Source organism: Hermetia illucens, chromosome 5, assembly GCF_905115235.1.
Source record: "Hermetia illucens chromosome 5, iHerIll2.2.curated.20191125, whole genome shotgun sequence".
NCBI lineage: Eukaryota > Metazoa > Arthropoda > Insecta > Diptera > Stratiomyidae > Hermetia > Hermetia illucens.
Window position 1 is genome coordinate 83,221,557 of NC_051853.1, and position 16,620 is coordinate 83,238,176.

Below are 16,620 nucleotides of genomic sequence, written 5' to 3' on the forward strand. Positions count from 1 at the left end.
TTTTTTCGATTGATTTGATAAATGCAAAGTATGTCACAATTTGTTGAAACTTCCCTAAAAGGAAACAACTTTAAAGCAAGTGCGCGAAATTTTTCGGGGGTATGTGTCAATAGAATTTGGCACCGTGTTCCATTCAGGTCAAAGGAGGATGGGCTTTTTAATGAGGGAGGACGGTATCTCCCCCGCCAACTTAACGACTCTGTCTACGTTTCTTTGTTAACTAACAATGAACGCTTGTTGTCTTTTCTAATCTTGATACTGAGAGCGGAGCCTATCCACTGGATACCATCCAAGGTCCTTCAAGATGGGATAATAATGAAAATGGACTCCAGTCGTCGATCATGCGTATTTTAGATTTTATGTTGGAGTGTCCACTGATGAGGGCGAGTACAGGGGATCACTACGCTTTGCATTCGCAGAGGCTATGCTTCTCCCCACCACCAAGTGTCTGCGGATGTGCCACGGAGGTTGGCCTAGAATAACATGTAGGTTTTGGCTCTTCATTCTTCACAAAGCTGCAATTTTCAAGAGCTTGTGTTCCTTCTAATAATAAAGATACTTTTTCGTTTTCTCCGATTGATAAAGAAGGAAGAGAAGCCACTATAAGAACCACAACTTTTAAATTTGTCGAAAAACATACTAAATTTGAATTCACATAGAACTACAGGGTTTATTGTCGATAAATATTTTAAAGAATCAAAGTCATGTAATGGAAATCATTCGAGAAATAATAAAATCTATTCACTCCTCTAAGCCTCGCAATTAAAAACATTTGAATTACCGAATTCGATTAGAATTCGGAGCTCGCAGCCCTTCCTTGCTTTGAGAAGTGAATTTGGATTACAGAAATTCGCTAAATTGATTGAAATTACTTACCGACTATTGGTTTCTTGTTAGAGAGGCATAAAAATCCTACGGCATTTTATCTACATTTTAACCCTATGCACCCTGTCCATGTAAAATAATTTAAATCACAAATAAATCACTACAATTACTGGAGCTCCGTCGTTTAACATTCAAGTTTTTCTTAAACTTTAAAACCGAAGTTAGAAATATTTTTGTTCTGTTTGATAATTTAGACCCTGTGGTACGTGGTGCCTCCTTACCGGGTACAGTCTCGTCCCCAAGAGTCATCTGACTTTGACTCAGGGCATCATAAGAGCTACGCGATTTTGGTGATGATGACCTACTTGCTACGTCCGTACTATCTATCCTGGATAAATCCCTGCGAAATGTTTGCTGCGGACGATATCCATCATCGTCCTCATCGTCTATATCACTTTCGTTAACTTTAAGGATATTCTCTAGATTCAGTATACGCTTGATAGGCTTGCTGGATGGCTGTTTATCTGTCTGTGGTGACTTGGAGTTTTCGAAACCTTTCCCTATGCTCTTCTGCTTGACTATCTTCCTTGTTGGCTGGTCAATCCTGCGATGCTTCTGTATCGTCGCTGTAATGGCCAAACGTTGTTTCTCTCGTTCTGTTAGGTTGTGAATCCTTTGGGGGTTAAGTTTCACTTGTGCTACTATTCCAACAAGAAGCTCGTCTACGTTGTGATCTAATCCACTAGAAGTCTCGATAAACTTGCACCTTATTTCCTTCGCTACTCGTCGACCAGCTAAAAAGGAGACATTTTGATTAATGCCACTGTGCCGGTAGGGAATAGCAATGGAAAGAACATTAGCAGCCATCTGAGGAAGAAAATACATTCCCTTCCCGCGGATCCTGGCTAGCAATGGAAACATTACTTTCCATTACGAAATGCGTAATTTTTTCTCCCCGAGAAAGACATCAAAAATAAACTCGGAGCTAAATATATTTCATACTTACTCTGTCTAGGCACTTCTCTATGTCGCTCCAGGTCTGTTTTGTTCCCCACCATGATTGCGCCGCGTGTTAGCAACATTTCGTTGTCCTTTAGATATTGTAGGATTTTTTCGGCGGCTTTGAATGAATTCCTATCTACCACGGAGTATACAACTACGAAGAGATCAATATTGTATGTTGAGCAGAACGCTTCTGTCTGAAAGAAGAAGAAAGAAACGAAAATCAATATAAGCTCTTGGGAAAACCTGCAGTACGACAGCTTCAGCTCCAGTGTTTTCAGGTTGCCATAGGTGCCTTATTAATTTGCTCCAAGTTATAGGGATTTATCGAAAGAGAAATGCTCAACGGGTGTGTTTCGTGATATGCTTTGAAAGGACCCAATGAACAGAATGATTGGCTCGGGACGGAGGAGGCAAGGGATCTTCCTATTGAACAGAATTCGTTTGTTTGCCCGAAGGACATTAACAATCACAATGTCTATGTCGTGAATTAATGATACGCATATCATGAAGCCCTTATGAATATGGAAGAGCAATCATGAATTTAATTTGTGATTTGTACAAATCGGAATTAATAAATATGTCCAAAAAGAGGAGAGTCAAGCAATAGGGACTAAAGTAGAAGCAGCCGTTTGACAATATATATACGTATGTATACTTGCAAATCAGATTTCACAAGAAACGATTGCATATAAAAAGCTGCCCATGTGGAAAAAACAAAATTAGAGCCTCAGTAATTTGTGATGTAACGCGTTTAAATGTCTGATAGTACTTTACTTTTCTTATGCTGTGCTGTACCCTTTGTATGTATGCTTACCATTTAGCCCTTTGTGGGCTATTGTGCGTCAACCACACCTATAAGCTACCGTTCATGATTATCTGAAATACTCTCGAGCTCCCCTCACGACTTCCCGAAACGCCTGCACTCCTTCTCAACTACTCTGCGCCAAGTGCCCTTGGGTTGACACCCCTCGCCCTTCCGTCTTCTATTTCTCGTTGGGTAGTTAGAAACGCAATTATCACCTCTTCTTAGCGTGTGACCTATCCACTGCCAGTTTCGTCATCCGATCCCAACCCGTAGGGGTGTGCGCCTGCGCGCCGACGAAGCTCTTCGTTTATGATATCAATTATCAAGCCTACTCCGTAGATACGATGCAAGCCGGTGTTGACGAAGGCTCGGAGCTTTGAGGTAACAAGGGGGGGGGGGGCACAGAATAGAACACTAGCACAGAAATATCTCTACTCGATTTTGGTGTTCAGATAACTGCATTTGTAAATTTTAGACAAAGCAGTGAAAACGGATATAGTGCTGTTAATCCGTCGGGCAACATCCAGTTCGGTGCCACCGACAGCAGATACCACGCTTCCTACATATACCAATTGATCTACGATGTTCCATTTATTTTCATATCAATTCTACTATATGAGGAAGGATGTCATAGTCCATTGAACTGCTCCACGTCTTTTGGACCAGGCAGCATGAACAACGTCGGCAATAACAAGAAGAAACAAAATCGGTGGCAAGGTGCAGCTCTGGCGTACTGTGCTTTGCACCTCAACATTTTTCCAAATTTCACCTTTTACGCTCTGATTATAGCTAGTAGTTTTCCTGTACCTCAGATACACTCTCTGTTCACGTTGTCGAAAGCTTTCTCGAACTTGACGAAGAGCAGGTAAATCAAAGATCTGAACTCCTCGCACTGTTCGAAAATGATCCGTAGGTGTGGTTAATGCAGGAAGGTCGAGAGTGGCAACGCAGATACCCCTCCAGTTGCCGCACTCAGGACGGGTGTTTTTGGAATCTTAATAATCATCCCCTCTTGCCACTATCGGCGAAAGGTCTTGGATTTTCAAGATTTTCCAACGAATGTAATTAGCAGATCTTTTGTAACTGCAGTGGCAGCGTTAAATAACTCTACGGGAGACCGTCAAGCCCAGCAGTTTTACTCAGCTTGTTCATGTTATGACGATTATCCACTTCTCCGCAAGAAGAGGAACCTCAACGGATGTGATACGTTTAAGAACTACTCGCCTGTTTAGCTCAAAAGAAAATTCCCTTCTACCCCGGTGGACACTTCCCAGAATTTCGTTCAGTGTTGGAATTCGATCGCGTCACACCAGCCATCACCCACAGCGGTAAATAGAGCCTTCAGCCCCTTCCGTTCATCGATCAGGTTGTACGCGAGACAAGACTTTGCTAAGAACACTAATAATGAACTACAAAAAAGATGGGTTGAAAGAAGATCGCTGACGGACTCGGGCGAATTCGACACTCACCGTATTTGTCCAAGAGGGACCTGAGGAGGCACTCCGAGACCAAGAAATTGCTCCATTCAGGAGAAGCTCCTCAATTCTCCGGTCTCCACCAATGAAAAAGACGGCAAAAAATAAAATGCAGGAAAGCACGTTTAATGCTACGGGTGAAGGTATGTATTGAAAGAGCAATCCAGCCAAGACTCAGAGAGAAGGAAACCCTGACCCAGAGAAATTACCTTTGAAGCAGCTTGGACCAAAATTGGTTGAGCTGTCCGAGTTCATCAAAGACAAGCATAATGTGCACCAGGCTATTAAAAACATGGTGAGAGCCATTAGTGCCCTTCATAATAGGTCGCAGGAGAAGGAGAAAGCGAAAACCTGCCATTCCAACAGTGTTACAGGCAACCAAAAGGACACCCAACCTTACGGTTAGCGACCTTTCAGCAAAGAAATGAGTCCAGGAGAAGGCTATAGTCTTCTAGGAAATCAGCAGGCGCCTAAGAGGAAAAAATTGCACTAGCAGTTCCGAAAATGGGAACTAAAAGCACGGAAAGTAAACAATCTGTGCCTTAAGTGCGAGCAAGCGGTCCGACGGAGAGAGCTCCCCATGCCATACAATACATCGCCATGGTATGTAAGAATCCCTGATAACCCAGGTGAAAATGCCCATCTCCTGGATCTTTTCATGTCGTCACACATGCGAACTTTAACCTGCCGCCTTCTTTGTAGAGCTATCTCTACATACAAATTTGCGATTCTCATCAAGGACCCTTGCACTTTCGCACAAGGGAGTCTTTAAATTACTAGCCAAGCTCGATGTGTTCAGATCTGTCGATTCCGAAGTATCTCGCCCATAGCCCCAAAAGCGCAAACTTTTTCGTCTGTCTTATGCTCAGGGTATCTTTTCATCGACTTGGAAAATTGCTCATGTTCAGCCCATATCTGAATAAGTCGAAATACCGGAAGCTAGTACTTCGGTTATGAAGGTTTTGTGTTCATCTTATTTGAAAAACATTCACACACATTTTCCCATTCGTAAATTCGCTGAACACCCAAAATATTCCTTCATATTTTCTTTTCAAACTGCAAGATATACTTACATATTACAGACGTAGATATTATGTATAAATGTTTAAATATATTTGTCTGAATTAGGCGCTATCCCAAATCTTCATTAGCATATACATGTAAATACATATAGGTATATGTCTGCTTCGAGTAAATGATATTGAGGTATAAATGATAAAAAAGCTAACATGAAATGTTTCCTTGCAACCCCCCTTTACTTTGCTGTGCTATTGACGAATTGATATGTTATAATGACATCATACACGTTTCAGAATGCACGAAATTCAGATAAAATGTAAAAGTTTCACTTTCTATAACTTTGCTCATAATTGCTGAATTTCCTTCAAACTTTCCAAGGTCATGCCCTATATTATCCCTTATACCACTGCAATTTGGCATTTCTAGCATAAACTTAAGGGGGGTTTCCGGCTAAATTTCAGAAATATGCTAATATACTTTCATTAACTTTATTTCTGTGGATATCGGAAAAGGATGTATTTTGAGGCCTAGATTTTGCTTAGATACATCATTGTGATTTTTTTGCAGATTTTCCGTTGGATAGGTTCTGAGAAGAAGACCTGTTACAGTTTTTGGTGGTCACGCTTTGAGCCCTCACTCTCCTACGTTTCATCCGATATTAAAAATGGAACCAGTTTCGAAACATACTAATTGAGCCCTTTCATTGGATACCATGGTCACATTCTGTGAAAAAATTGTCGCCCCCATCATTCACATGTATAGGAAGCCCCCCATAAACTCAACATAAAATAGCGTTACTTGCGGTATGTAAAGGGAACAACAGACCTGCTCTCACCAATTTTCATGACAATCAGTCTGGCCGTTTCCGAATAAATCGGGTGTGGTAGAGAGACATACAGACGGACATCGACTCGCTTCTAATAAGGTTTTGTTTCATACAAAAGGGAGAGACTTGTGATCCCGCTAACTACCGACAAATAGCATTAACTTCAATTCTGTCAAAAGTTTTAGAAAAAATTATCAATTCTATATTAATGACCTACTGACTCAAACCACCTTATCAACGACAAGCCATATGGATTTCGAAATTAAAACGTAACACCGTCTCCGTCGCTAGTAGTAATTATTTTATTAAGCAAATATCAATATTTCGGGAACAACTTATGCCCTTCTTCAGTGCACGGATTTCGTTTTATGCGCTCGACCGGTGACTTGATGACACAGAAAAATGGAATCATTGTCCTTATAATCACGACGAGACCAAAGCTGTTGTCCTTGATATTTCGAAGGCTTTTGACAGAGTATGCACTCTACCCTCTAGCCGAACTTCGCGAATTTGGTCTTGATGACAAGCTCGTCAAATTTATTGAAAGCTTCCTTAATGGCCGTTCTATTCGCGTTGCATTTGACAGTGTAGAATCAGAATTTCATACCAAAAACGCCGGGGTACCTCAAGGTACTATTTTGTCATCCACTCTCTCTCTTCATTAATTTCCTCTTAAGTAGCATTTCCAATGCAAAACACAGCTTTGCTGATGACAGCACCCTTGACTTCGTGTATTCGCTTGATTCGCTGGCTGACTCTCGTCGTAGTACATTGCGTGTTAACTGGGAGCGCATATTTGAGTCATTGAATGAGGACATATCGTCTATCATTGCTGGACAAAGCAAATCGTGTTCAGTCCAATGCTTCTCAAAAGCAATGCTGTCTTATTTGGAATAACTTATGTGCTCCCCCTCCTCACAATTTATTCTTGTCAATGGTGGGAATATTCCCGACTCACCCTCGCTCAACATACTGGGTATAAACATCTCTAGTAAGCTCAGCTGGACCGAACACATCTTCGGCATTGCGAAAAATTCAATGAAATGTCTGGGGGTTTCTTAGCGCAGATCTACAAGACTCACGTTAGACCTAGACTCGAATACAACTATCACATTTGGGCAGGTGCAGGTATCCCGCCTTGTCAGCTCTTGATAAAGTTCAACAAAGAGCTTTTAAACTAATCGGTGATGTGAACATTACATCATAAATTGAGTCCACTGAGCACAGACGAAATATTCGATGTCTGCCTCTCCTCTATCGTTATTATAATGGTCACTGCTCCCAGGAAATATCAGGTCTTATCCCTTGCAGAGCTTCTCCCAAACCCCATACCCGTCTAAATAGCCGCTCCCATTGCCATACTCTAAGGGTCAGTGACAGTCACATCGTGAAATACCGCGAATCCTTCTTATCTCGAACTATACGAATGTCGAACAGACTACCATTTTCTATCTTCCCGTATGATTATAACATCCCGATGTTTAGGCAAGGAGTTCATCGCCACTTCCTTCACGCTCAACCCCTTCCCCATTCTAACCACTAACTTCCTTCCTCCTCGCCAAGGCTGTGCTTTAGTTTTATATAAAGGGCTGAGCTTTGGCATCGTTATAAAAAAGATGCCTCTCACATTTCTCAGGGTCAAGCGGCCGAGACCTTGGGCTGCACATCAACGAAGGCAAGACAAAGTATATGGTGGCAACGTCAGCACGCAAAAACCAACCAACCAACAACATCAAACCGCACTGGTCAAACAGGAAGAATAAGGATAGGAGAATACAACTTTGAGACCGTTGATAATTTCTCCTATCTAGGGTCGAAAATCACAACCGATAACAGCTACGATGATGAAATCCGCGCACGATTGTTGTCAGTCAACAGGGCCTATTCCAGCTTACACAAACTGTTCCGCTCGAAACGTCTCACCATAGGGTTGTGAGAATCCAGCTCAATAGGTTTCGATTTGCGGGTCACTTAGTCCGTATGGATGAGGATGATCCCACCCGGAAAGTCGATAAGGGGACATCTATGGTAGAAAAAGAAGACGAGGCAGACCCTGCCTTAAATGGGGCGATGGTGTAGGCCAGGCCGCCAGATAACTTTTAGGGACATCGCATTGGTGGACCTCCGCGCAAAACCGGGATGTCTGGAGTTCCTTATTAAGGCAGGTCTAGGCCGGATACCGATTGTTGCGCCGTTGATGATGATGATAAAAAAGAGGCGAAACTTAGAGGAAACTTTAGGTGAAGTGCTGATACCAGAAAATGTGGCGAGGAGAATGCTAATATCGCAGGAGGAGGATTCGGGTGCGATCAACTCAATGATCGCATCAAACCAGGGCAAACTGCGAAAAGTGCGGAAAGGCGCGGTTACAAATGTCGCGCATAGAAGAAAGGAGAAATAGTTAAAGTGAGTTAGCTCCCCCCGTGATGTTACACCTTATGGGAGGGGGTAATTTTAACAGGTAAAAGTCCCACACTCGGGCGTGTCCAGGCCAGACTCTTTTGAAGATGTCCATCTCTTTACAAAAAAAGCAGGCAAATTGACGGACAGACAGACACTGAGCCGATTTGGGTAAGCTTTTTGTTTCATAGAAAATCTTGAAAACATTGGATAAAGATGGGATCTGTTGTGTCTTCCCTCTTGGATAGCAACACATTTTACCAGCTCCAAGTGCGGTTGAGATGTTGTTTTTTTCGAATTGGAATTTGCCTATGTTTTCTCCAAAGGTATGAGTATTGGGTAATGAGTTAAGTGACAATAAAGTTTGCGTTGAATTGATCAATTTTCCAGTGATGCTTTTAAAGACATAGCACTGGGGATGTACTATTATATCCACAGCAAAGGCTACTATCAATACCCAATTTTCAGCTATGTTCCATTCTTTGAGGATTTTATATGATCACATCTCTCCCGCCTTTAATTTTTGATTAATCACGTTTTCCATGTTTTCTATAACCAACTGATGGCTCCTTTTCTTATCCATAGCTTGATTGTGTATACATATTGTTATCTTCAGTTAGTCTTCTGAACTTTACAGACTTTGCAACTATCTTGATTCATAGCACGAAATGCACACATTACATTACAGAAAACGATACCCCTTCTAAATCACCTGAGATTTAGCTTTGCTCTTCCATTCTTACCTAAATCAACTCCTGTAATTCTGATTGCCTTTCTCAAGTTTCTCTTGTATTTTTGCTCCTTGTAAACAATCTCTCCTAATTTTTCCATGTTTACCAGAGACTGATGACCTTGAATTTTCGCTTCATTAACAACCCTTGCCGACTGTGCATCATTTCAAGCTACCCTCGATGCTTTGATGCAGTAGTATCCAATCAGTTAACTAACTCAGACATCACCGACGGTCCTTCCTTTTGAGATGAATATTCCCGACTTGTGCAACCACAGAATGATTTTCGAATTTTGAACTCTGCTAAGTATATTAACCGCATTATGGATAGCTGCATCACTGCTCATATTACCTACTCCCTCCCTTAATCATGGTGGTTGTTTTGAGCATGCGGATAGACCGCTACTATATATTCATACCTAGCAAATCTTTGCAAAATGTTTTGAATATTCCGTGGTGGTATTTATTAGCTGTTTTCGAAAGGTAGCGTTTTCTAACAATTCCTAAATTTTAGTTGACTAGAATTTTTCTTTCACGGAAAGGATTGTTTTGAAAAACCGAAGTAATCATCGGTGAAAGCTAATAGTCAGCCTCTATTATTTGTGATAAGGAGAAGGATTCTTTTAAAAATAAAGCGCCAGCCAACGTCTTCTTCCCAACTCGAGCGTGATTAATAATTTTCTCCTACTGACCACGTCACTGGTCGCGTAGGATGGATGCAAAGGCATTCAGCCATACTTGGATCGACAATAGCTTAATCGAAAAACTTTTCACAATCTAATCTAAATGTAAATTTCCGTAGCGTCTTGCCAACTTTCTGTTGAGATGATAACAAACATTAAAATGGATAACGTTCATGTAATTTTTACTCACCGACATTTCACAGGCCGGATGATCAATTATCTCGAGATCTGTCTCGGAACCGTCCACCAAAACGGACACCGTCTTTTGGCCGTAGTCATCATCTGAAAATAAGACACAAAAAGGACACGCTTAAATCAATTACTTTGCCGAATTGCAAGGTAGGGAATTTCCAGCAAATTCGATAACGTTGATAATTAAATTTTCTTTCGTTTTCGAAACTTCTAACAAATGATAATGTGCTAAAGGAATCAGTTTCAGTAAGAAAAACGCGATAGCACAGGACAGCTTGAAAAATGAATTTTTGGGGGTTGAAAAAATTTCATTGTTCATAATTTCCGTGGTTTCTTCTCCCAACATGGGCTGCCTTTTTGCCAAGCTTCGTCGTGTGGAAAAATCATTAACAAGAAAAGATAGGAGGCGAACAAAAGAAAACCATTTTGACATCGAAGAAGTTTATTATTGAGGGGGTTAGTAAATATAGTATCCCGGTGAAATCGATTTTATTTTAATGACCCATTCGAAAAATGAGCTCTTTGTTAAGCATTCATCACGAACCGGGGACGCTGCGTTTATAGTTGGCACTTGTAGAGCACTCGGAAGAGAGGCAAATCACGTTTTCGAAAAGACTAGATTTCAGTAGCAGGCAGCGACAGCGTGATTATTGTCTCTACCATTATTCAATCCGTTGTTTTGCATGTTAATGATTGTCGGTTGCTGGGAAAGCTTCTAGGTGTGCATTTTTAATTTTTATTAATGCCTCCCGTCGATGTAAGAATCAGTCTGTTAGAAGGAATTCCACAGTTCCAGAAAAATTTATTTTCCAAGAATGTATAATCTGTATCACAGTTAATTGACAAGAAAAGCCTGTCGCGGATCGTTGGAGATTCGGTACCGAATTCCTCCGTCCAGAAATGGGGTAGGCTCATCATGATCAGTTGCGCCACTTTGTTCTGTTAAAGACCTGATTTGGATGCAGTCACGATGCTTTCAAATTACCACCCAGCGTATCAAGCCTTCAATGTTTCTGCCGGCCTTAGGATCTTTTTCCATGTTCAGACTAATCAAGTGGATTCTCGTTACTGCGAATTATGTGACCATACCATCGAAGACCCTCGGAATTTTTCCATGATTGATGCAACCTCATATCGATCACGAAAATCCTCATCTTAGATGTGATCATGCAATGTTACGTCTAAAGTAACATCTTCGTCTCCATTACCGCAAGACGCCGTTCATTGCCTTTTATAGTCGACTAACACTTAGAACGAAAGAGAACAACAGGACGTTCATAGTTTCGTGGACCATAAACAACACCAGTTGTGGAAAGCCTCCTCGTCCAGGTTGCACTAATGCGTGAAGCAATTTCATAACGTAGTTCACAATTGGCTGAGAGCATTCATCCGAGATAGAAATCGCTTAGTTCTGGGCATTCACTGGTGTTTGTAAATAAAATTACAAATTATACTTAATTATTTGATTAATAATTAATTTTAGTTTAATAATATTTAATTTAAATTAATGATTATACTATTCGGAGCTCTTATTTTTTAGGACTCCTCGCTGACTGTTCTCCATGTTGACTGTCTCACCGATAAAAGCCGACCCCTGGCCCGACAATTTTGGCGCGCAAATCGAATCTTACGTGCTATGCACCTTTCTTCCACGAGACCTCAGTCGCGGAGACAAAAGGCTTTAGCCTGGATACGGAGACGTTCTTGGGGCTGCCGTCGACATTAGTTCTAAAGGAGTGCTCACCTCTGGTCAACACTTCATAAGGGCCCTCATATGGTGGTTGCAGAGACTTCCGGGAAGCATTCACGCGAACCAAGATGTTTGTGCAGACGTCCAGGCCCTTGAATAATGGGATGGTGGTGGTGACTTTAATTTGGCCACGATGTCCCGGGGCAAGCGAAAAGCTCAGTGGTGGAAAGGGCTGACCTGCTATTGAATACAGGATCACTGGGGATCTCAAAGTCTTCTCGCATAGTAGCTCGGTCGACCTGGCGGCAAACTCTTCATGATGGGCTGTAAGTAGGTCAAGTAAAACGAAAGGCAGGACTTGCGATCACGAAGAGTCATCTTGTGCCAATATAGCGGCCTTCAGTGTCCTATGCCAGTGTTCCAGCATTCCATTGGATTGCAGGTGGTACGTAGTCATCCGGTGGCGTTTGAAACCCAGGAGGTTATCCAAATTTAAGAACAGGGTAGACTCGAACTGGATTCCCTGGTCAGTAATGACTTCGCCCGGAAATCCAAAGCGTGGGATCCACTCCCGACAAAGGGTCTCAGCGTGCGATTGTGCGGAATTGTCGCCCGAGGTATTACTTTAGGCTACCTCGTGAACCTATTGGTGATTGTTAGGCAACACTTGAAGCCACGTGAATCTCGCAAAGGGCCAATAATGTATATGTGGATCGTGTGAAAATGCTTTGTAGACTATCTCTTTTCGTACGTGCTTGATGACCTTACACTTCTGGCGTGCGATGCATTGTCTGGCCTAGGAGTTAACATTCTTATTCATGGCCAGAAGTGATAAGTTGAGATTGTGTACTGCATGGAACACTTCCTTACGAAAAGTGGCCGAAATATATAACCTAGGTTCCTTTTCAGAGTATTTCGGAGGTTGAGACGAAAATGGGAAACACTTCAAATTTGTATTTGGAGCTGTCTGGAGGCTCTGAAGCATTGCATCAACCTTTTGTGCCTCGACGATTGGCGACAAATCGAACATGGCTGGGATTTTAAACTCTGAAGCACGCGACAAAGCGTCTGCAACTACATTGTCCTTGCCCGACACGTGCTGGATGTCCGAAATAAACTGGCTTATGAAGTTTAGGTGCTGACGCTTTGTCGGGCTTCTGCTTGAAGGAGAATGTAAGAGGCTTGTGGTCCGCGAACGCTGTATTTGGCATGTACGCGGCTAATAGCTCACAATCGTAGGTGCTGTAGTTCTGTTGTGTTGCATTCAAATTCTTGGAAAAGAAGCTCAACGGCTGTCAGATTTGGTTCACCTTTTGGTGAAGGGCAGCACCTGCTGCGATGTCTGAGGCGTCGACGAATGCGGCTGGGGTGCATCTGATTGAGGGAATGCCAGGAGTGTAGCGTCCGCCAGCTGTCGTTTGGCTGGATCAAATGGGTGGACGGCCTTTGTAGAACACGCAGTAATCACGCGTGAGTCTTTGTTCTTGGATGCAGACAAGTAGACGTTGAGGATTGCTTGATGTTTTGCGGCTTTGGGCAAGAAACGACGATAGACGTTCAACATGCCTAAAAACCTTCGCAGATCCTAGACCGGCTTAGGTTGTGGGAAGTCTGTGGTGGCCTGAACCTTGTCTGGATCCAAGTGAATTCCTTCAGGGGAAATCGTGTGATCTAAAAGCTTTACCTGCTGCTGAAGGGATTTACATTTTTTCACGTTAAATAAAAGATCGACCTGAAGGAAACGTTGAAAAATGCATTCGATATGTTCAAAATACTGAGACTGAGCAAAGGGAGGGGGGGGGGGGGGGTGGAATCAAAATATCATGGAAGTACACAAAACAAAAGTTAAGGTTTGGCAAGATAGACTGAATGAATCTTTGAAAAGTTTGCGCCGCATTGTACAAACAAAAGGCATCCGTGTGAACTCGAAGAGTCCCAAAGGTGTGCATATTGCCGTTTTCGGAGTGTCTTCACAAGTGTCTATCTGCCTATAGCCGTAAGTGTGTATGGTAGAGGAGTTCACCGCCGCTAGTTTCAGGTGATGCGGAATCAGTTTGTAATTCGAGACGTCTACTTCAGTGTCAGCCAAGTAATGGCACTTGCTCAAGGGGTCATACATTGTTAGGCGCATGGAGCGGCTACCCACCGCCCATGTGAACGTGCACGGGCTGGTACACTTCTCGGCTTTGTCCGCAAAACTGTGATGAGACCAGCAAATTGCAGGACTCGCTGAGGTCCCTAACGCGCAAGTACGCGATCGACCATTTAGGATGGCGGACTGCGAACGAGTAGGGGGACCTACCTCCCGAACGCAAAGCTCCTACTGTTGACTCCAGCTTTGAGACGGTAGCCGTTTGCTGAAGCTCAGAAATTTGGCCCGTTGCCCCCTGCGGCACTTCACCGACCAGGGGGCACGTGCATCTCATAGATTTTTTCAGTAGTGTTTACTAACGGTTCTAAAGATCCGGAGTCCGCACAAGACAAGATGGTCCGGGTGCTCTCTGGGGGTCGCTCCAGCCACAGCGACTTCAGAAGCACAACGTCGACCTTATCCCCGTCCGACTGCTTCACTCTCGGGGAGCGGCCGTCTAAGGTGAACTCCGTCAATAAATAATTCAGTTTTGCTGACTCAAAGTGACCAAGTGTTCTTCTTTGAGTTGCTTCCTTGATGAACATTAACAGCAACACGAAGCGCACCAGTTCTTCTGGTACTGGATGTTGTCACAGGGTATGTCAGATGATTCCGTGCGGCATGCGGTCAAACGCCTTCTCTAGATCCAGAAATTCCACGTAAAGAGGGAGAAGTTTCTCATGGTGTTGGTCCATGAGTAACCGAGTAGCGTGTGTTGCGTCAGTGGTATCGCAGCTCTCGACAAACCCGGCTTGACTCACGGGTATTCGAAAGACGTCGCGAATACGGTTGTTGAGAATGTATTCAAACCCCATGGTATGGAACAGTAACCAGATCGGACGGTAATTTGAACACTGCTGGACTACCTTTCTTTTTCCATATTGGAACTGTGGCAGACAGATGGTGTTCTACCTTTCTCAATAACCCGATTTGAAGGATTAACTGAGCGTAAGTGTTGGGTCGCAATTCTTCGCTTTCCAGAGCACAGATGCGGTGTCGTCGTCGTTGCGTTTTGTTGCTTCCACGACTTCAGTCGACTGAAATGAAGGTGATGTTGGTTTAACGTATAACGCATAATTCCACGGTCTTCATCGGACACGGATTGATTTGAAGACCACAATCTTGGCCGCGCTATAACTAGTTCAGCGGTACTGAGGCATCTTATGAGAATATAATCGATTTTCGTTTTACTCTTTCTATTATAAAATGTAGGAAGATAAGAAAATCGTACGATGAACCATGTATTACTAATTACATGTCCGCGTTCCAGTCCTTTTTGCCTCATGGTACCTGTTGCTATCTGCCTTTTCACCTACATGACGATTAAGGTCGTCTGCAGTGATAATATAGTCATCAGCAGGAACGTTACAGGTTTTTACTTGGATCAACCTGTTTGTGGTGCGTATGCAGTGAAGAAGTGAATCATGCAATCCGCTGAGATAATGGTGAGCTTCGTCAGCCGGCCGTGAAACCTTCTGAGATCGTGCTGCCAACACCATATTGAGTGTATGGGATACCAAAATAGAGAAGTTTATAGCCGTGTTTACCTCATTCGCGTTCTATGTAGCAGTTTTTGACCCAACACCAATGATTGTCATGTAGGGCGCAAATATCAATGCGTCTTTTCCGAAGGGCTCTTGCGAGTTCGTTGGTCTTTGCAGTGAGAGTACAAATATTTAGCGTACACGTCGTTGTTTTGCTCTAACGCCGGCGATGCGGCAGGAAGCCTTGCCCATTTCTCGACAGGACCGACTGACCGACACGTCGACTGACGCTCTAGCATTTCTACGAGGTTTTGGATATATAATCGTGATAATTTTTGTTTATACTGATATTTAATGCGTTTTCTTGGGCCTATTTCGCCTATTGCAGGACCTCGAAAAACTTGCTGCCGTCTTATTGCTGCTGCGATAGGCTGAGTCTTCTGGGGTATGAGCTTAACGACGCTATTGTAATGGTATTTTTTCCTGCGGTATTCAGGTACATATTCTTCTTCCTTTATCGACTTTCCAATCAAAAGTCTGTCCCAAGAAATCGCAGCGAAAATAAAAGAAGGTTGGAGATTTCGAAAATCCTAAGAATCGCACTTGTAGATCAACTAATTAACTAAGAATTAAAAGCACGGAAGGGAGAAATTCTATGCCCCGAAAGCGAGCATTCAGTTTGGGCAAACCTGAAGACTTGAATTATTTCAACACTAAGATCAAGTTGAGAATGTTCTGTATTAATATTCCTGCAGTTTTGCTATATGGGAACAGTACATAGGGGGACACTGAAGATCGGCATTGAAAGTGTGTTGAAAGGACATTCTGCCTTCCTTGCCGAGCGATTTCAGTAAATTTCGGTTAGATGAACACGCCCAGTGTAGTGCGTAACTGAGTAAGTTTAGTAATTTAATCCTTCGCCTAAAAAATCGGTTTTTTAACGTGTACTGTATTTTGGATATTTGATGGGAAATTTACGACGAAGAGGGGTTAGGCGTGAACGTCTCTGCTAGCGATTTAACAAAGACAGTGTCAGCAATTCAATTGCCTTGAATGCCTATGAGAGGGCTCTTTGGTGGTTCGGCGTTCTTTAGGTTTTTGGTAACTTGCTATATCGAAAAACTTGCATGGGAGGGGGGAGGGGGGATCAATGAGATTCAAATGTAAGGCATCGGTTTGTGAAGTATACGGGACACTGTCAAAAGCCCTGGCTTAATTGATACAACAACTACAGGGTAGCAATTCTCTGGCTTCTAGTAATCGTATCTTGTCTTACAACTACCGAGTTGATAATGAGTTGCTTTTTGCAACTCATTGATCTACCTTCTCCATGGACAGAAAATTATTGATCTTG

The 16,620-nt window shown here is 42.8% G+C and overlaps 1 protein-coding gene across 2 annotated transcripts in view; it reads right to left on the reverse strand.

The window, feature by feature from the left end:
- Window positions 1-535: 535 nt before the first annotated feature.
- LOC119658466 overlaps window positions 536-16,620 on the reverse strand; it is a 267,894-nt gene continuing 251,809 nt past the window's right edge. The window contains exons 10-12 of one of the 2 annotated variants that reach the window (XM_038065880.1): window positions 9,960-10,051; window positions 1,832-2,024; window positions 536-1,619 (exon numbers count right to left, since the gene is read on the reverse strand). In XM_038065880.1, coding sequence (XP_037921808.1) covers window positions 967-1,619; window positions 1,832-2,024; window positions 9,960-10,051 — 938 coding nt within the window. In that variant the 3' untranslated portion in view covers window positions 536-966. The remainder of the gene's footprint in view (window positions 1,620-1,831; window positions 2,025-9,959; window positions 10,052-16,620) is intronic. The other variant, XM_038065881.1, reaches the window with a different exon arrangement.